This window comes from Scyliorhinus canicula, chromosome 7, assembly GCF_902713615.1.
Source record: "Scyliorhinus canicula chromosome 7, sScyCan1.1, whole genome shotgun sequence".
NCBI lineage: Eukaryota > Metazoa > Chordata > Chondrichthyes > Carcharhiniformes > Scyliorhinidae > Scyliorhinus > Scyliorhinus canicula.
Window position 1 is genome coordinate 74,028,139 of NC_052152.1, and position 20,956 is coordinate 74,049,094.

At 49.4% G+C, this 20,956-nt stretch overlaps 1 protein-coding gene across 3 annotated transcripts in view; it reads left to right on the forward strand.

The window, feature by feature from the left end:
* The window catches only part of LOC119969054 (organic solute transporter subunit alpha-like), a 77,138-nt gene that overhangs the window by 38,765 nt on the left and 17,417 nt on the right, over positions 1-20,956 (forward strand). For 2 of the 3 annotated variants that reach the window (XM_038802233.1, XM_038802232.1), the window contains 2 exons: positions 18,021-18,167; positions 18,689-18,843. In XM_038802233.1, the coding sequence (XP_038658161.1) occupies positions 18,733-18,843 (111 nt within the window). In that variant the 5' untranslated portion in view covers positions 18,021-18,167; positions 18,689-18,732. The remainder of the gene's footprint in view (positions 1-18,020; positions 18,168-18,688; positions 18,844-20,956) is intronic. The other variant, XM_038802234.1, reaches the window with a different exon arrangement.

Below are 20,956 nucleotides of genomic sequence, written 5' to 3' on the forward strand. Positions count from 1 at the left end.
AGAGGTTGAGGGGGGGGGGGGGGTGGCATTGTTAATTAGAGATAGTATAACAGCTGCAGAAAGGCAGTTCGAGAGGGTTCTGCCTACTGAGGTAATATGGGTTGAAGTCAGAAATAGGAAAGGAGCAGCCACCTTGTTGGGAGTTTCCTATAGGCCCCCCAATAGCAGCAAAGATGTGGAGGAACAGATTGGGAAACAGATTTTGGAAAGGTGCAGAAGTCACAGGGTAGTAGTCATGGGTGACTTCAACTTCCCAAACATTGAGTGGAAACTCTTTAGATCAAATAGTTTGGGTGGGGTAGTGTTTGTGCAGTGTGTCCAGGAAGTTTTTCTAACACAGTATGTAGATTGTCCGACCAGAGGGGAGACCATATTGGATTTGGTACTTGGTAATGAACCAGGGCAGGTGATAGATTTGTTAGTGGGGGAGCATTTTGGAGGTAGTGACCACAATTCTGTGACTTTTACTTTAGTAATGGAGAGGGATAGGTGCGTGCAACAGGGCAAGGTTTACAATTGGGGAAGGGTAAATACAATGCTGTCAGACAAGAATTGAAGTGCGTAAGTTGGGAACATAGGCTGTCAGGGAAGGACACAAGTGAAATGTGGAACTTGTTCAAGGAACAGGTACTGCGTGTTTTTGATATGTATGTCCCTGTCAGGCAGGGAAGAGATGGTCGAGTGAGGGAACCATGGTTGACAAGAGAGGTTGAATGTCTTGTTAAGAGGAAGAAGGAGACTTATGTAAGGCTGAGGAAACGAGGTTCAGACAGGGGGCTGGAGGGATACAAGATAGCCAGGAGGGAACTGAAGAAAGGGATTAGGAGAGAGGGCATAAAAAATCTTTGGCGGGTAGGATCAAGGTAAACCCCAAGGCCTTTTACACATATGTGAGAAATATGAGAATGACTAGAGCGAGGGTAGGTCCGATCAAGGACAGTAGCGGGAGATTGTGTATTGAGTCTGAAGAGATAGGAGACGTCTTGAACAAATATTTTTCTTCAGTATTTACAAACGAGAGGGACCATATTGTTGGAGAGGACAGTGTGAAACAGACTGGTAAGCGCGAGGAGATACTTGTTAGGAAGGAAGATGTGTTGGGCGTTTTGAAAAACTTGAGGATAGACAAGTCCCCCGGGCCTGACGGGATATATCCAAGGATTCTATGGGAAGCAAGAAATGAAATTGCAGAGCCGTTGGCAATGATCTTTTTGTCCTCGCTGTCAACAGGGGTGGTACCAGAGGATTGGAGAGTGGCGAATGTCGTGCCCCTGTTCAAAAAAGGGAATAGGGATAGCCCTGGGAACTACAGGCCAGTTAGTCTTACTTCGGTGGTAGGCAAAGTAATGGAAAGGGTACTGAGGGATAGGATTTCTGAGCATCTGGAAAGACACTGCTTGATTAGGGATAGTCAGCACGGATTTGTGAGGGGTAGGTCTTGCCTTACAAGTCTTATTGACTTCTTTGAGGAGGTGACCAAGCATGTGGATGAAGGTAAAGCAGTGGATGTAGTGTACATGGATTTTAGTAAGGCATTTGATAAGGATCCCCATGGTAGGCTTATGCAGAAAGTAAGGAGGCATGGGATAGTGGGAAATTTGGCCAGTTGGATAACGAACTGGCTAACCGATAGAAGGCAGAGAGTGGTGGTGGATGGAAAATATTCAGCCTGGAGCCCAGTTATCAGTGGCGTACCGCAGGGATCAGTTCTGGGTCCTCTGCTGTTTGTGATTTTCATTAACGACTTGGATGAGGGAGTTGAAGGGTGGGTCAGTAAATTTGCAGATGATACGAAGATTGGTGGAGTTGTGGATAGTGAGGAGGGCTGTTGTCGGCTTCAAAGAGACATAGATAGGATGCAGAGCTGGGCTGAGAAGTGGCAGATGGAGTTTAACCCTGACAAGTGTGAGGTTGTCCATTTTGGAAGGACAAATATGAATGCGGAATACAGGGTTAACGGTAGGGTTCTTGGCAATGTAGAGGAGCAGAGAGATCTTGGGGTCTATGTTCATAGATCTTTGAAAGTTGCCACTCAAGTGGATAGAACTGTGAAGAAGGCCTATGGTGTGCTAGCGTTCATTAGCAGAGGGATTGAATTTAAGAGCCGTGAGGTGATGATGCAGCTGTACAAAACCTTGGTCAGGCCACATTTGGAGTACTGTGTGTAGTTCTGGTCACCTCATTTTAGGAAGGATGTGGAAGCTTTGGAAAAGGTGCAAAGGAGATTTACCAGGATGTTGCCTGGAATGGAGAGTAGGTCTTACGAGGAAAGGTTGAGGGTGCTAGGCCTTTTCTCATTAGAACGGAGAAGGATGAGGGGGCGACTTGATAGAGGTTTATAAGATGATCAGGGGAATAGATAGAGTAGACAGTCAGAGATTTTTTCCCCGGGTGGAACAAACCATTACAAGGGGACATAAATTTAAGGTAAATGGTGGAAGATATAGGGGGGATGTCAGAGGTAGGTTCTTTACCCAGAGAGTAGTGGGGGCATGGAATGCACTGCCTGTGGAAGTAGTTGAGTCAGAAACGTTAGGGACCTTCAAGCGGCTATTGGATAGGTACATGGATTGTGGTAGAATAATGGAGTGTAGATTAATTTCTTCTTAAGGGCAGCACGGTAGCATTGTGGATAGCACAATTGCTTCACAGCTCCAGGGTCCCAAGTTCGATTTCAACTTGGGTCACTGTCTGTGTGGAGTCTGCACATCCCCCCGTGTGTGCGTGGGTTTCCTCCGGGTTCTCCGGTTTCCTCCCACAGTCCAAAGATGTGAAGCTTGGGTGGATTGGTCATGATAAATTGCCCTTCGTGTCCAAAATTCTATGATTAACCTAGGACAAAAGTTCGGCACAACATCGTGGGCCGAAGGGCCTGTTCTGTGCTGTATTTCTCTATCTATCTATCTAAACCTTTTCTTTTATAAATTTCGAGTACCCAATTCATTTTTTCCAATTAAGGGGGCAATTTAGTGTGGCCAATCCACCGAGCCTGCACATCTTCGTGTTGTGGGGGCGAAACCCACGCAAACACGGGGGGAATGTGCGAACTCCACACGGAAAGTGACCCAGAGCTGGGATCGAGCCTGGGACCTCGGCGCCGTGAGGCAGAAGAGCTAACCCACTGTGCCACCGTGCTGCCCATCTGGTAAACCTTCTTTGTACTCTCTCCAAAGCCTCCACGCCCTTCTGGTAGTGCGATGACCAGAATTGGACACAGTATTCCAAATGGGGCCTAACCAACGTTCTGTATAACTGTAACATAATGTTCGAGCTTTTATACTCGATACCCCGCCTTTGAAGGCAAGCATGCCATATGCTTCCTTTATCACAATTTCCACCTGTGCTGCCACTTTTAAGGATCTGTGGTTCTGTACGCCCAGATCTCTCTGTGTCTCTATGCTCCTGATGGTTCTGCCATTTATTTTATATAGCTCCCACCTGAATTGGATCTACCAAAATGCATCACCTCGCATTTGTCCGGGTTAAATTCCATCTGCCATTTCTCTGCCCAATTTTGCAGCCTATCTATATCCTGTTGTATTCTCTGACAATCTTCATCATTATCCGCAACTCCTGCAATATTAGAATCATCCGCAAACTTGCTAATCAGACTCGCTACGTTTTCTTCCAAGTCATTTATATATATATTACAAAGAGCAGAGGTTCCAGAACTGATCCCTGCGGAATACCACTAGTTACAGACCTACATTCGGAAAAATACCCTTCCACTGCTACCCTCTGTCTTCTATGGCCAAGCCAGTTCTGGATCCATCCAGCTAGTTCACCCCTGACCCCATGTGATCTCATCTTTTGCACCAGCCTGCCAAGAGGGACCTTATCAAATGCTTTACTAAAGTCCATGTAGACAACATCCACAACCCTTCCCTCATCAATCATTTCTGTCACCTCCTCAAAAAATTTAATCAAATTAGTGAGACATGACCTCCCTCGTACAAAACCATATTGTCTGTCGTTAATAAGACCATTCACTTCCAAATGTGCATAGATCCTATCGCTGAGAATCTTTTCCAACAATTTCACTATCACTGAAGTCAAGCTCATTGGCCTATAATTACCCGGATTATCCTTGCAACCCTTCTTAAATAACGGTCCGACATTGGCTATCCTGCAATCCTCTGGGAACTCACCTGTGGCCAATGAGGACACAAAGATTTCTGTCAGAGGCCCAGCGATTTCATCTCTTGCCTCACTCAGTAATCTGGGATAGATGCCATCTGACCCTGGGGATTTGTCTACCTTAATGCTTTTCAACACACTTAACATTTCCTCCCTCGTAATAACTACCTGTTCAAAAGTGTTTGCCCATCCCTCCGAGACCACCAATCCCTCTCCTTTGTGATTACTGACGCAAAATACTCACTAAGGACCTCACCTACTTCCTCTGGTTCTACACATAATTTCTCTCCTTTGTCCTTGAGTGGGCCAACTCTTTCTCTAGCTACCCTCTTGTTCCTAATATATGGATAAAATGCCTTGGGATTCTCCTTAATCCTGTCTGCCAAGGATATTTTGTGACCCCTTTTTGCCTTCCTAACTCGCTGCTTGAGTTCGTTTCTAGTTTTTCCTATTTGTGGAAACATCCTCTCCATGTCCACTCTATCCAGGCCTCTCAGTATCCTGGAAGTTTCAATAAGATCCCCCCTCATCCTTCTAAGCTCCAACGAGTACAGACCCAGAGTCCTCACCCGCTCCTCATATGACAAGCTCTTCATTCCAGGAATCATTCTGTGAAACTCCTCTGGACCCTTTCCAAGGCTAGCACATCCTTCCTAAGATATGGGACCCAAAGCTGCTCACAATACTCCAATGGGGTCTGACCAGAGTCTTATACAGCATCAGAAGTACATGCCTGCTCTTGTATTCTAGCCCTCTTGACATGTATGCTAAGATTGCATCTGTGGTCCAAGTTAGGCATCCTGACATTATGGCTGGAATTCCCCAGCCGTTGGGATTTCTTTTCCCGCTGGCAGCGTACCCCCACCCGTGGGTTTCCCAGCGGCGTGGGCTACCTTTAAAGGGATAACCTATTGACAGCAGCGGGAACAGAGAATCCCGCTGCCAGCGAATGGCGTGCTGCCAGGAAACACACGGCTGGGGGACCGAAGCATTCAGCCATATATCAATTGGTTGGGCTATGCGTTTTCAGATCAGCTACTATCACAGCCTTCCAATACACAATGATGCCAGTGTCTATGCCCATCTCAACAAGGATGTACCATGCGAGGTGCTGCTGGTGGTACGGCATGCCCCAAGAAAACAGCACCCGGTCTTTGTAGCACCAATGGAAGCTGGAAGCATCGTGACGGAGATTAAATTCAGCCCATCACCACTTTTTGTTAATAAATTTAGAGTACCCAATTTTTTTTTTCCAATTAAGGGCCAATTTACCGTGGCCAATCCATCTATCCTGCACATATTTGGGTCATGGGGGTGAAACACGCGCGGACACGGGAGAATGTGCAAAGGCAGTAGTGCTAACCACCGCGCCAGCATGCCGCCCGGCCCATCACCACTTTTAGCATCGGAAGAATTAATATAAAGTATTGGGTCATGTGCCCTTTCTTTTTTCTTGTAATATATTTTATGAAGGCACTTGTGCTTTTATAACAACAACAGTAAACCATATACAAACAACTATAAACATGGTGCAAAGACCATCTACCTTCCCCACAGGTCCCACCTTCCCTGAACAGTAATCTAGACTAAACACCCCCCCCCCCCCCCCCCCTCCCTCATCCTCCCATTTGTGCTTTAGCTCCTCTGTCTGCATTTGGTCTGACTCCATGAGTTCTTTATAGATATCTGAGACTTACCCCTCTCCCACCCATACTCTAGAAATTACCCTATCTTGTGTCCCCCGTTGGTGGTAGGAGCAGAAAGGTTGGAACCTGCCTTGTCAAGAAGTCCCAAATCTGCAGATACCTAAACCCCTCCCGTCAACTCAAACTTCTCCTCTAACTCCCTCAAACCGGGGAATCTCCCATCTATAAACAAATGTCCCATCCTTCCGATCCCTGCTCTCTGCCCTCCCCAAAACCCTCCATCTAGTCTCCCTGGGGCAAACCGATGGTTGCTACACATTGGAGCCCAAACCGATGCTGCCTCCGCTCTCACATGTTTCCTCCACTGCCCCCAGACTCTGAGGGCCGTCACTACCATCGGGCTTGTGAAGTACCGGGCCGATGAGAACAACAGAGGTGCCGTGACCAATGCCCCTAAACCCGTGACCTTACAAGAAGCTGCCTCTACTCGCTCCCACACTAACCCTTCCCCCACTACCCATTTCCTAATCTTGGCTATATTTGCCGCCCAGTAATAGTTGCTAAAGTTCGGCAGCACCAGCCCACCCTCCCACTGGTCACGCTCCAGCATCACCTTTTTCACTCACGGTGTTTTACCTGCCCAAACAAAACAGGAGATCACCTTATTTACACGCTTGAAAAAAGCCTTTGGGATAAAGATGGGGAGGCACTGAAAAACAAACAGGCATCTTGGATGGACCGTCATTCTCACTGTCTGTACACTCCCCATCAGTGATAACGGGACCATATCCCACTTTCGGAAGTCTCCTTTCATTTGTTCCACTAACCGGGTCAAGTTTAGTTTATGTAACAGCCCCAGTCTCGTGCCACCTGGATCCCTCAATAACGGAAGCTCTCTCCCACCACTCTGAACGGCAGCTCTCCCAGTTTCCTCTTCTGCCCCCTTGCCTGGGTTGCAAACATCTCACTTTTCCCCATGTTCAATTTGTACCCCGACAAAACGGCCAAATTCCCCTAAAATCCTCTTGATCTCTCCCTTCCACTCTAACGGGTTGGAAACATACAGGAGCAGGTCATTGGCTTATAGCGAGACCCTGTGTTCCACTCCACCCCGGACAAGCCCCTTCCAGCCCCTGGAAGTTCATAACTCCATAACCAGCGACTCAATGGCCAGAGCGAACAGCAATGGAGAGAGGCGGCATCCCTGCTTAGTCCCCCAGTGCAGTCTAAAATAGCCCAACATCAGTCGGTTCATTTGAACATTCGCCTCTGGTGCCTGGTATAGCAGCCTGATCCAGACGATGAAACCCCGACCAAACCCAAACTGTCCCAATACCTCCCACAGATAGTTTCGTTCCACCCGGTCAAAGGTCTTCTCTGCGTCCATTGTGACCTCTACTTCCACCTCCTTTCCCTCTGGGGCATCATGATTACATTCAAGGGCCTTCTACGTTGGCTGTTAGCTGCCTACCCTTAACGAACCCCGTCTGGTCTTCCCCTATCACCTCCAGGACACAGTCTTCTATCCTTGAGGATGAGATTTTAGCTAACAGTTTGGCATCAACATTCAACAGGGAGATTGGCCTGTGTGACCAGCATAGCTTAGGGTCCTTCTTCCGCTTCAGGACCAGTGAGATCGAGGTCTGTACCATTGTTGGGGGAAGAACACCACGCTCCCTTGCCACGTTAAACGTCCTCACCAACAGTGGGCCCAGCATCTCAGAGAGCTTTTCATAAAACTCCACTGGGTAACCATCTGGGCCTTGACTGACTGCATGGCCTCCAGTATATCTGCTATTTCTTCAATCCCTATCGGGACTCCCAGCCCTTCTACCAACCCTGCGTCAACCTTTGGGAATTCCAGCCCTTCCAGAAATTGCCTCATTCCTTCCACTCCAGCTGGGGGTTCCGACTTGTATAGCCTGCTGTAAAATTCCTGAAATATCCCGTTGATCCCTGCTGGGTCCAAGATTGTGTTCCCTCCTCTGTCCTTCACTCTCCCTATCTCCCAAACCGGCTCCCTTTTCCTGAGCTGGTGCGCAAGCATTCTACTAGCCTTCTCTCCATATTCATATATCGCCCCCTTCATCTTCCTCAACTGCTCCACCACCTTCCCCGTAGATAACAAGCCAAGTTCCACCTGTAGCCTCCGTCGTTCCTTCAGTAATCCTACCTCCGGGATCTCCACGCCTCCTGTCTATCTGAAGTATTTCCCCGACCAACCTATCCGCCACTGCCCTCTCTTCCTTTTCCCTATGCGCCCGAATCGAAATCAGCTCCCCTCTGACCACTGCCTTCAGTGCGTCCCAAACCATTGCTGTTGAGACCTCTCCCGTATCGTTAATTTCCAGATAGTTCTGAATGGATTCCCTCACCCCCCTGCACACCCCCTCGTCCGCTAACAGTCCCACATCCATTCTCCATTGCGGGCGCTGACCACCCGCCTTGCTCACCTGTAGATCCACCCAATGCAGGACATGGTCCGACACAGCAATCGCCGAATACTCGGTGTCAACCACTCTGCCAGTAAAGCCCTGTTCAAAATAAAAAAGTTGATCCGGGAGTATACTTTATGTACATGTGAGAAGAAGGAGAACTCCTTCGCTCTTGGTCGTCCAAACCTCCATGGGTCTGCCCCACCCATCTGCTCCATGAACCCTTTTAGTTCCTTCGCCATTGCTGGCACCTTGCCTGTCCTTGAACTTGACAGGTCCAGCCTTGGGTCAATGACCATATTGAAGTCCCCCCCCATGATCAGCTTGTGTGAATCCAGATCCGGGATCTTCCCTAAGATCGTCTTACAAACTTCACATCATCCCAGTTTGGTGCGTAGACATTCACAAGCACTACTGGCAACTCTTCCAGGTTCCCGCTAATCGTGATATATCTACCCCTAACATCCGCAACTATTCTCCCCGCCTCAAATGACACTCGTTTATTGATCAAGATCGCGACTCCTCTAGTCTTAGAATCTAGCCCAGAGTGAAATATCTGCCCAACCCATCCCTTCCTCAGTCTAGTCTGATCAATTACCCTCAGGTGTGTCTCCTGCAGCATTACTATGTCCGCCTTCAATTCCCTCAAATATGCAAACACGAGAGCCCTCTTAACCGGCCCATTCAGCCCTTTGATGTTCCACGTGATCAGTCTGGTCGGGAGGCTTTTAACCCCATCCCCCTTCTTAGGCCAGACTCCAGCTCATGCCCCGAGCTCCCTCCGGCCCACCCTCAGGTAGCCTCCGTCCCCGACCTCCCATTTATCTCCAAGCAACAGTGCCTCCCCTGTTAGCAGAGCAATTTCCCCCCCCCCCCCCCCCATTAACAGCACAATAAATTCAACCCCCATCAACAAACATAACATCTGCTCACCCCCCACTGCCCTTCCGTGAGCCAACCCGCCCAATTGGCTTGGTGACTCCCCGCCATGGTGCCAGACATCTTGGGCATGATTCTCCGACCCCCATGCTGGGGGGAGAATCGCGGGAGTGCCGGGCGAATCACGCCACGCCGCCCTGGCACCCGCACGCGATTCTCCCACCCCCCCCAAAACGGCGTGTCGCGTTTTGCGACAGGCCGCTCGGAGAATCGCCGCTCCGGTTGAGCGGTGATTCTCCGGCCCGTATGGGCCGAGCGGCCTGCCTAATCTGACCAGTTCACGCCAGCGCCAACCACACCTGGTCGCTGCCAGCGTGAACAGCGTGCGACCACTGCGTGTGGGGCCTGTGGGGGGAGGGCGGATCGAGCACCGGGGGGTGCTCAGGAGGGGTCTGGCCCGTGATCGGTGCCCACCGATCGTCGGGCCGACGTCTCTGAAAGACGCACTCTTTTCCCTTCGCCGCTTTGCAAGATCACTCCTCCATGTCTTGCGGGGCGGCAGAGGGGAGGACGGCAACCGCGCATGCGCGGGTTGGCGCCGGCCAACTTGCGCATGTGCGGGTGACGTCATTTAGGCGCCGCCGGCCGCGTCATTCAGGCAGCGCCGCTTTGATGTGGGCGCCAAGGCCCGGCGCGTGAAATTGACGCGCCACCGCTCCTAGCTCCCTGGGGTTGGGAGAATAGGGGCGAGGAGCGGCCTCCGACGGCGGAGTGAAACACTCCGGTTTTCATTCCGGCGTCGGCACTTTGTCTCCCTTTGGGAGAATCGCGCCCCTTACCTCCTATTATTCCCACTCCCTCTCCCCCGCTTGGACATACCTATTCAAAAGGCACATTTCCACCTAAAGATCTGTCACCTCAGTCTCTATCTAGACCTTTGCTTTTCATAAAGTCCATTGCTTCATCCGGCAACTCAAATTAAAATTGTCGCTCTTCATCAGGGCCGGCTCAAGGCACCGGCAACTCGGGCAGTTGCTCGGGGCGCCATGTGCCGGGGGGCGCCAGAGACTCGGGTCCCGCGCATGCGCAGTTGGGCCGGTGCCAACCAGCGCATGCGCGGTGGCCGCCCTCCCCCAAGGCGCCCCCGCTCTGTCCGCCCCGGTCCGCCCCGCTCGGTCCGCCCCCCCGCTCAGTCCGCTCCCCCCCGCCCCCCCCTCGGGTCCGCCCCCCCCTCGGGTCCGCCCTCCCCCGCCCCCCCCCTCGGGTCCGCCCTCCCCCGCCCCCCCCTCGGGTCCGCCCTCCCCTCGGGTCCGCCCCCCCCGCCCCCCCCTCGGGTCCGCCCCCCCCCGCCCCCCCCTCGGGTCCCCCCCCTCGGGTCCGCCCCTCGGCCCCGCCCCCCCGCCCCTCGGCCCCGCCCCCCGCCCCTCGGCCCCCCCCCGCCCCTCGGCCCCGCCCCCCGCCCCTCGGCCCCGCCCCCCCCCAAGGGCGCCGAAGTTCAGCTTGCCCGGGGCGCCAGCAACCCTAGGGCCGGCGCTGCTCTTCATATGTGACCCATAAACGAGCTGGATAAAGTAGACCAAACTTCACCTTCCTCTTGAAAAGGGTCGATTTCACTCGGTTGAATCCTGCTCTTCTCTTGGCCAGATCCGCACCCAGATCTTGGCCAATGCGCAGAATGTTATTCTCCCCCTTACAGCTCAGTGTCTGCTTGGCCCAATGTAAAATCTGTTCCTTATCCAGGAATCTATGCATTCGTATCATCATCGCCCTCGGTGACTCATTCGCCCCGGCAACCTCACAAGCGTTCTGTACACTCTGTCCACTTCCAGGGGTCTAGAAAATGACCCATCACCCATTAACGTCTCGAGCATATCCGCCACATAAGCCCTTGTATCCATTCCCTCACATTCCTCAGGGAGGCCAATGATCCTCAAGTTCTGCCAGCGGGACCTAGTCTCTAGGTCCTCCACCTTGCCTTGCAGCCTTTTCTGGTGCTCTTTCATCAGCCCCACTGTGCCACCAGCGCAGTTGGGTGTTCCTCATGCTCAGCCACCATTTCCTCCACCTTCCGGACCACCCGATCTTGGGCTTCCAGTCTCTGCTCCATTCGAGTGATCAATTCCTTGATCGGGCCCCAGGCATTCCTTTTTTTGCTTGGCAAAGCCCTCCTGAATAAACTCCTCCAGCTGGTCTGGTGTCCACTGGGCCGCCAAGCCAGTACTCTGCAGATCCGCCATGCTTTCCTTTGCTGCAGAATCTACACGTGCCTTCTCGATTTGGTTCTTCCTTCTCTTACGTCCACTTCTGTAGCGTGTCTCCATATACTGGGTGGGATTCCACCTCACAGTCTCATCCACTACCAAACTTTCAAACAAAATTCCGAAAATAGTCGGGGGAAAAAGGTCCAAAAAGTCCATCACGAGCGGGAGCCATCAATGCGCGACCTCCCTCATGGCCACCACCACCGGAAGTGCCATGTGTCCTTTCAAGAAATAGAATGCACCATTGAAGCCTATAGTTAAAAATGCAAATAGAACAGCTGGGAGAGAACTCAGTGGAACAAAACTAAAATATATCTTTTGCCAGATTTCATTTTAAGACTAGCCAACGATCTCTAATAAAACGGCTATGTGTAATTGATCGCTTTACCAGATCTCTCCCTGACTGGAGGAAGTGTTTTTTTCAAGATTATACCCAACTGCTATTTTGCCCTTGGTGGTTTGACTCCATTCACCAGAAATATGCTCAGCAATACTCTTCTGATTGTTTTCAATACGCAAGCAACCCCCCTCCCCCCCCCTCCCCCCCACACACACATACGCAACCAACTCCCTGATGCCAGACCTGCTGAGTTTGGCCACCACTCGGTTTTTATCTGAAAACCTTCACCACTGCCTTTAAGAACAAATAAAGTTGAATTAGTTGTATCCTCTCTCGTGCTTGCTTTTAACTCTTGCCTGTTTTTAATCAACCATTTTCTCAGGAGGTAAAGTGCACTTTCCTCTCCTTCATTCACTCAGTTCACTGATAATCATTTTGAAGAACAAAGAACAATACAGCACAGGAACAGGCCCTTCGGCCATCCAAGCCTGTACTAGTCATGATGCCACCCTTGGCAAAAACCCTCAGCATTTCCTAGTGCCGTATCCCTCTGTGCCAATCCTAAAAGAAGAACAGCTTCCACACACTTATAATCTATGTTCAGTGATGCATTACCACAGGTTTCATCATTTTATTGCCACTGACCCTTTTTTGTATCAACAATCTGAATATTGCTTTAATTTACCTTTGTGGTAAAACTTGACACAAGAATCAAACCGAATAAAGTCACATCTTTATCTGTTAATTGGCTTCAGTTCTTATTTTCCTATAGCCCGGTTCCATTTCTTTCAGTCACTTGCTCTTTTCCCAGAATAAATAATCTCCCTTTTCATTTTCTTTCCCTCATCAGGTTTATATTTTCAGTGCCACCGGAGTAATTAATGTGAGCAGCTTCTGCTGAGTTTTTATTTGTATTAAGGGGCAGGATTCTCCGAGCCTCTGCACCGAAATCGAGATCGGTGCGGGGGCGGAGAATGCCTGTGAACAGGTCCGACGGCGACTCGCAATTCTCCGATGACCGGAGAATCGACGGCAGACGTGCGCAGGCGACGGGGTGCTGGTCGGATGCCATTGAAAGAGGCCGCCGTGGCAATTCTCCGCGGTCGACCAGCCGAGATCCAGCCAAGTTCCGCCGAGTCCCGCCAGCGTGGTTCCCGTATGATTTCACCCGGTGGGAGCTTGGTGTAGCGGCTGCAGGGGCTTTCCCGGTGGGGGGGGGGGGGGGGGATCAGACTCTGGGGCATCCACGATGGCCAGGCCCGCGATCGGGGGCAACCGATCGGTGGGCACGCGCATTCCGGGATGGCCCTATCGTCTTCCGCGCAGGGCCGCTGTAGGGCTCAGCCATGTTGCGCAGGGGCCGGCGTGAAATCAGCCACCGCACGCATGCGTGGACCCATGGCCAGATGTGCTGGGGCCCGTATCGGCAGCCGGAGCTGTGTGAAGCACTCCAACGCTGTGCTGAGCCCCTGTGGGTTGCAGAATCGCTGGGCCAAGAGACCCGTTGATGCCGGCGTGAAACACTCTGGTGATTACGCTGGCGTCAACACTTTGCCGCGATTGTGGAGAATCCCGGCCAAGGTGTGTCCATTAAATACAGTTTACTTTTGTTATTCATCCTTGGGTTGTGGGCATCACTGGCAAAATCAGCATTTGCTGCCAATCTCTGATTGCCCTCAAACTGAATGGTTTACTAGGTTGTTTCAGAGGACAGTTAGGAGTTAAACACATTGCTGGGGGTCTGAAGTCACTTATAGGTCAGACCAAATAAGGATGGCAGATTTCCTGGGCCTACTCATCAAATTACATTACCACAGTGCCACTCACTAGTTACACTCCCCCTTTAAACGTAAAATTCATATGTCACGTTTGTATGTAAAATAGATGCAGGGAAGGTAAAGATACGGTGTAACTGCAAACAGAACCAGATGCCGTATTGGAGCCCCTGGCTTGAGAAATCCTATATTGAACAGCAATAGGAGTGTCGCTAACACTCACTGGAAGTGTAAAATGGATAGGCACGATTCCCACTCCTGATGCCATCTAGTGACCATTGTTAGGCAATGCAGGTGGGCAGAAATCACGGGCTGGATTCTCCCCTACCCGGCGTGGCGGAGGGTGCCGGCGTAGGGGAGTGGCGCCAACCACTCAGGGGTCGCGCCTCCCCAAAGGTGGGGAATTCTCCCCACCTTTGGGGGCCAGCCCCGCGCCGGAGCAGTTTGCACCAGAAGACTGGCGCAAACACCCGGCGCAGTCGGAAGCGGGGCTGGCCGAAAGGCTTTCGGCGGTCGGCGCATGCACCGGCAGTGACGTCAGCGGCAGCTGGCCGCTGACGTCACTGCCGGCGCATGCGCGATGCGGGGTTCTCCTCCGCGTCCGCCATGGCGGAGGCCGTGGCGGCGCGGAAGGAGAAAGAGTGCCCCCACGGCACTGCCCCGCGGAGTGAGCGGGGGGCCCCGATCGCGGGCCAGGCCTCCGTGGGGGCACCCCCCCCGGGTCCGATCGCCCCCCGCCCCCCCAGGACCCCGGGGGCCCGCTCGCGCCGCTGAGCCCGCCGTTCCAGAGGTGGTTTAAACCTCGGCGGCGGGAGAAGGCCTCCCAGCGGCGGGACTTCGGCCCATCCGGGCCGGAGATTTGAGGTAAGTTTAAAAAAAATGAAATCCCGCCGGCGCCAGCTGTTTTCACAGGCTGCCGGCGGGATTTGCACAACGCCGGTTTATGACCGGCGGGAGAATTCAAAAACCTGCGGGAGCGGAAATAACGCCGCTTCCCGCCTATTCTCCGACCCTGCGTAATTTCGCCCCACAGTAGGATTATGTTGACTGTGGTGCAACTGAAAACTACATTACTTCTTCTTATGTTATGTATTGTGTACATTTTTGGTCTCCTTATCTAAAGAAGGATATGCTTGCCAAAGAGGGAGGGCAACACAGGTTCACCAGACTTATCCCTGGGATGGCGGAATTGATTTATGAGGAGTGAATGAGGAAACTGGGCCTGTATTCTCCAGAGTTTCGAAGAATGAGAGGTGATAAGAGAAAAATTCTTCCAGGGTGTGACAGGATAGATGTGGCTAGGATGTTTCCCCTGGGTGGTGAGTCTAGCACTGGGGACAGGCTCAGAATAAGGGACAGGACATTTAAGACTGAGATGAGGAGGAATTACTTCACCAGAGGATGGTGACTCTTTGGAATTCTCTACCTTAGCTAGCTGTGGAAGCTCAATCATTGAGCTTGTTCAAGACAAAAATCAATGGATTTCTGGAGACTAATAATATCAAGGAACATGGAGATTGTATGGGAAAGCGACATTGAGATAGATGATCAGCCATGATCTAATTGAATGGCAGAGCAGTCTCGATGAGCTTAATAGTCTACTCTCGTTCCCATATTCCTATGTTCTGCACACTTAAAGTGTTGGCCTCATTTAGTACTGTTGTGGGCCAAATGCCACACTGAGTCCGGAGTTGGTCAGAGAAAGGGATTCTTTATTCCAGGCACGCAGTTGAAAGATTCAACCTGCAGAATCTCTCAAAATAACAATTACAATAACATTTGTTTATTTATTAAAAAAATTAATTTAGTGTACCCAATTTTTTTTCCCAATTAAAGTGCAATTTAGTGTGGCCAATCCACCTAACCTGCACATCTTTGGGTTGTGGGGGTGAAACCCATGCAGACACGGGGAGAATGTGCAAACTCCACATGGACAGTGACCCAGGGCCGGGATTCGAATCCCCGTCCACAGCGCCATAGGCAGCAGTGCTAACCACTGTGCCACGTGCACCATTTCAGTTAGCCCCATGCTCTAGCGTGGTTTGTCTGCACATTGCCTCATGTGTCCCAGTGTAAAGATGTACTATTATATTCTCATGGACAAGCAAGCTAGTAGCAATGTATAAAATCATAGAATTTACAGTGCAGAAGGAGGCCATTCGGCCCATCGAGTCTGCACAAGCCCTTGGAAAGAGCACTCTACCCAAGCCCAAATCTCCACCCTGCCCCCATAACCCAGTGACCCCACCTAACTAAAATATAAGGAAAACAAAAAGATCTCATGCTTGCTTATCAGCTACAATAACATCATCTCTATACACATATAGAAACATAATAGCAGATATATAGGCCAAGGGTTGTGGCGGAAATATATTGTGGGAGAGGCAGCTTTCATGAACATTACTCACATTATAACTCATTACTTATATTAAAACTTCCCCCCCCCCACATCAAGTACAGTCTACTTCTGTCAAGCCTGATTTTCAGCAACATCAGTGAAAACTAAGTGCTGAGCCAGAATAAATATTTATCAGGACATGCACGTGTGTTTGTTAAAAATACCTCAACATAGAATCATAGCAGCATAGAATCCTTACAGTGGAGAAGGAGGCCATTCGGCCCATTGAGTCTGCACTGGCCCTCCGAAAGATCCATTCTACCTAAGTCCACTCCTTTGACCATTTTGCTCTATCCCCATTACCCTGCAACCTAACCTGCACATCCCTGGACACTACTTTATCATGACCAATCCACCTAACCTGCACATTCTTGGACTGTGGGAGGAAACCGGAGCACCCGGAGGAAACCCACGCAGATATGGGGAGAAAGTACAAACTCCACATAGACAGTCGCACAAGGTCAGAATTGAACCCGGGTGCCTGGCGCTGTAAGGCAGCAGTGCTAACCACTGTGCCTCCATGCTGCCCCATTAAGTAAACCAAAGTAATATATATATATGTTTAATTGTATAATAAATTTTTTATTGAAGGTCCATGAAATTGTTATAACACTCAGAAGCAAAACTGTTGCGCGCCCCTGCCCTCGGGAATCTGGAGGATTCGATAGGGGGCCTCACGGTAGCATGGTGGTTAGCATCAATGCTTCACAGCTCCAGGGTCCCAGGTTCGATTCCCGGCTGGGTCACTGTCTGTGCGGAGTCTGCACGTCCTCCCCGTGTGTGCGTGGGTTTCCTCCGGGTGCTCTGGTTTCCTCCCACAGTCCAAAGATGTGCGGGTTAGGTGGATTGGCCATGCTAAATTGCCCGTAGTGTAAGGTTAATGGGGGGATTGTTGGGTTACGGGTATACGGGTTACGTGGGTTTAGGTAGGGTGATCATTGCTCGGCACAACATCGAAGGCCGAAGGGCCTGTTCTGTGCTGTACTGTTCTATGTTCTATGTTCTATGATACATGCTGCCTTTTTGTACACGACTGAACCCATTTAGGCATCTGGTGATTTCCAATTGGCTATAAAATTAATGCAAATTGAAGATGCATGGAACATCAGCAACAAGTAGGAAATACGGAGGACTACCATTGCATCGAGGCAGCAGGGTAGCATGGTGGTTAGCATAAATGCTTCACAGCTCCAGGGTCCCAGGTTCGATTCCCGGCTGGGTCACTGTCTGTGTGGAGTCTGCACGTCCTCCCCCTGTGTGCGTGGGTTTCCTCCGGGTGCTCCGGTTTCCTCCCACAGTCCAAAGATGTGCGGGTTAGGTGGATTGGCCATGCTAAATTGCCCGTAGTGTCCTAATAAAAGTAAGGTTAAGGGGGGGTTGTTGGGTTGCGGGTATAGGGTGGATACGTGGGTTTGAGTAGGGTGATCATGGCTCGGCACAACATTGAGGGCCGAAGGGCCTGTTCTGTGCTGTACTGTTCTATGTTCTATCTCACTTCTTAAAAAATCCTCAAATATACTGGGAGCTCAAAAATCTCCAGTTTCTGTAGACAGCCTGTGCTTACGGTTACAAAATAATCATGCTTTCCATTCAAGAGATCTGTACAGAGGGAGCCTTGGGGATGAAATCCCTCCTGTTGATTGTCAGAATAATGTTAGGGTGAGAAATTTTATTCCTCTGGTTCTTTCATAGCAGATGACGTGCCTGCCATTATTGCAGTATTTATAGCCAAGTTTTACTCAATACCGATAATCCTTTCAGTAGGCAGAAATCTTTTATGCATGGACTCTCAATCAACAATCATCAACTATAAAAGTAATAATATGGCGAGGTATAATGAAGCCAACTATATTTGCATTATCTGGCATCTGCTCAACATACATCTGTAATATATGTAATTTATTTTTTTCAAACGTCTTTTTATTGGTTTTCAAGTGGGAAACGGAGCAGGGAAACAGAATAATACATAGAAATGAATTCAGCTCTCCACCCCCCCTCCAAGTATACAACAATAAAAATGATTAAAAAAAGGAAAACAGTGAACTTAGCAGTCGACAGCAATCAATTATATGAAGAATGAGACAAATGGTTGCCACCTACAAATACATTTCTCAGTTGATCCCCTGATGACATATTTAATTTTCTCCAGATATAAAAAGGACATCAAGTCTTCCACCAGGATACAGCACTGCGGGGTTTGGGGGATTTCCAGGTTAATAAAATCTGTCTGCAAGCTATTAAGGAAGAAGATGCGATAACGTCTGCTTCAGTCTTAGCGAGACTGGACGGTTTGCAAGTGAGTTCTGAATATGGTTGTGAAAGGGCAGCGTTCCAGGCCAGTATCCAGAATTTTGGAAAGAACGTTGAAAAAAGTTCAGTTTAATTTCTGTTGAAGATTCTAAATACATTTATACAATTGTGCCACTTCGTAGAGAAGGTTAAAAACACCATGGCCCTGCTGGCTCGATGGTGCAGTGATTAGCACTGCTGCCTCATGGCGCTGAGGACCCCAGTTCAATCCTGGCCTCGGGTCACTGCCCCTGTGTAATTTGCACATTCTCCCCATGTCTGCGTGGGACTCACTCCCACAACCCAAACATGTGCAGAGTACGTGGATTGGCCACACTAAATTTCCTCTTAAAAACACTACAGCCTGTTTATAAAACATACAGTAATTGGTAATTTCCAAACAAAACCTAGCATTTATTCAAATACAAATAAATATTATCAATGCATTTAAGAAATTATTTAAATTGTTTTATCAAAATGACAATGAAAATAGCTCATTTAAATAACCAGTTTTGTTTCTTTCCACAGATTTAAGTGTGCCCACTATCATCTTGTACAGTGTCCTCACTCTAATGGCTGTCATTGCAAATCTTGTGTATTTTGAGGAAGTTATCTACCTGATAAGAAAGGTCCCTGCCACAAACAGGAGAGCGACTATATTGTGGGTCAGTGGACTTTCACCTGTAAGTACTCTCTACAACATGCAGCTGAGAAATTCATATGCTTCCTATTTTCACAAATTATCTTCAATTTTCCATTAAATTTCAAAAATCTCCCCTTTTCTATTTTGCTGGATTGCTTGATTTCCCATAGTGTTTTAAAATTGAAAAGTCATTTGATGACAAAAATTATATGGCAGAACTTAGAGTTTGAGAACTGTGACACTAAAATAATTGAGGAATACGAACATTTTGTGTGTTTGCCTGAAAATCTCCTCATCCGTTATCTCAATATATGAACACATTTATTTTAAACAGATTAACACCTGCACTAAAGTAAAGGACAGGGAAATTTCAAACAAATTTGTTAAGTTTTTATATGTTGTTGTCACTTGGTATCCTGTCGCAAATTCCTTATGATTGCTTAGTGTAATATTTTTAATAAGAATTCAAGTGGAAGCTACACAGTGGCGCTGTGGTTAGCACTGCTGTTTCACGGCTCCGAGGTCCCAGGTTCGATGCTGGCACTGGGTCACTGTCCGTGTGGAGTTTGCACATTCTCCCCGTCTTTGCGTGGGTTTCGCCCCCACAACTCAAAGATGTGCAGATTAGGTGGATTGGCAATGCTAAATTGCCCCTTAATTAAAAAAAAGTGGAAGCTACTGACGAAGGTCATAAAAAGAGCAGATTCTGAAGAACTAAGTCATTAAATTTTAAAGTTAATATGAGTTACCTATCTAACAAGTGATGAATCAGCCAAAATCATAGAACATAGAACATAGAACAGTACAGCACAGAACAGGCCCTTCGGCCCTCGATGTTGTGCCGAGCTTTGTCCGAAACAAGATCAAGCTATCCCATTCCTTGTCATTATGGTGTGCTCCGTGTGCCTATCCAATAACCGCTTGAAAGTTCCTGAAGTGGCCGACTCACGATCACAGCAGGCAGTCCATTCCACACCCTAACCACTCTTTGAGTAAAGAACCTACCTTGGACATCCCTCCTATATCAATGTGCCGTACACATCTTTAAACATCTTCCAATCCAGAAATACCCATGCAGGAAATCACTGTATCTTGATACATGCAATTTGAAAACTTTGAAAATGCTAGAAATACTCAGCAAATCAGGTAGCATCTGTGGAGAGAGTTAAAGTTAATGGGTGGGATTCTCCGCCGCGCCACATTTCTGCTTCACCCCACCGGCGGGATGCTCCATTACGCCGGCAGGTCAATGGGATTTCCCATTGTGGGGCAGCCCCATGCCGTCGGGAAACCCCCGGACAGCTGGCAAACATCCTACCGGCGGAGAGTCCCGCCCAATGTCTGTGACCTTTGATCAGAACTCAGTACCGATGAAAGGTCACTGACCTGAACTATTTGCCGAAATCTTCCGTCCGTGTTTGCGAGTGGGATTTTCCGGTATTGCTGAACATTAATAGAGTTTTGGTTGGAACGCCAAATGTTTTGTTCTCGCCCGCAATGGGTCCCGCCATGGGCAGGACTGGAGAATCCTGCCCAATAACTCTGTTTCTCTCTCAACAGATGTTGCCTGATCTGCTGAACATTTCTACATTTTCTGTTTTTACATCAGATTTCCAGAATCTACATTACCTTGTTTTTATATTTGGCAACACTGGGCGAGAGTTTCTCGGAAATCGGTGGCGGTGGGACAAGTGGCGTTGAGCCCGGCGATGGCAATGGCGGCTTTTCCAGCATTATAGTGTAGCACTTAGTGGCAAAAATTTCCATCCATGTGTTTCATGCTGTATCACCAGCGCGGTGGCCTCAGATTCAACTGCCATCACCTCAGTGTTGCAATCATCAGGGAGCCACATTTAGAGGCCACCTTGGCGCACAGCAGCCGCACTTTACAGGTAACCGGGAACTGATGGCTACCAAGAAATACACCCCCAAGCTTTCAGATGCCTCCCTGCAGAGACAGCTTGACGCTGTTGAGGCCTGACATGATACTATCTACCCGCGTTCAATATGGATAGTTAGCAGCAAGGTGATAAACCCAGCATGGGAGGTGGTGGCCAATGTCCTGCAGAAGAAGACAGCCGTCCCATGCAGGAAGAGGATGAATGATCTCCTCTATTCTGCCAGAGGTATGTCACTCTTCTCATCACTCTCAA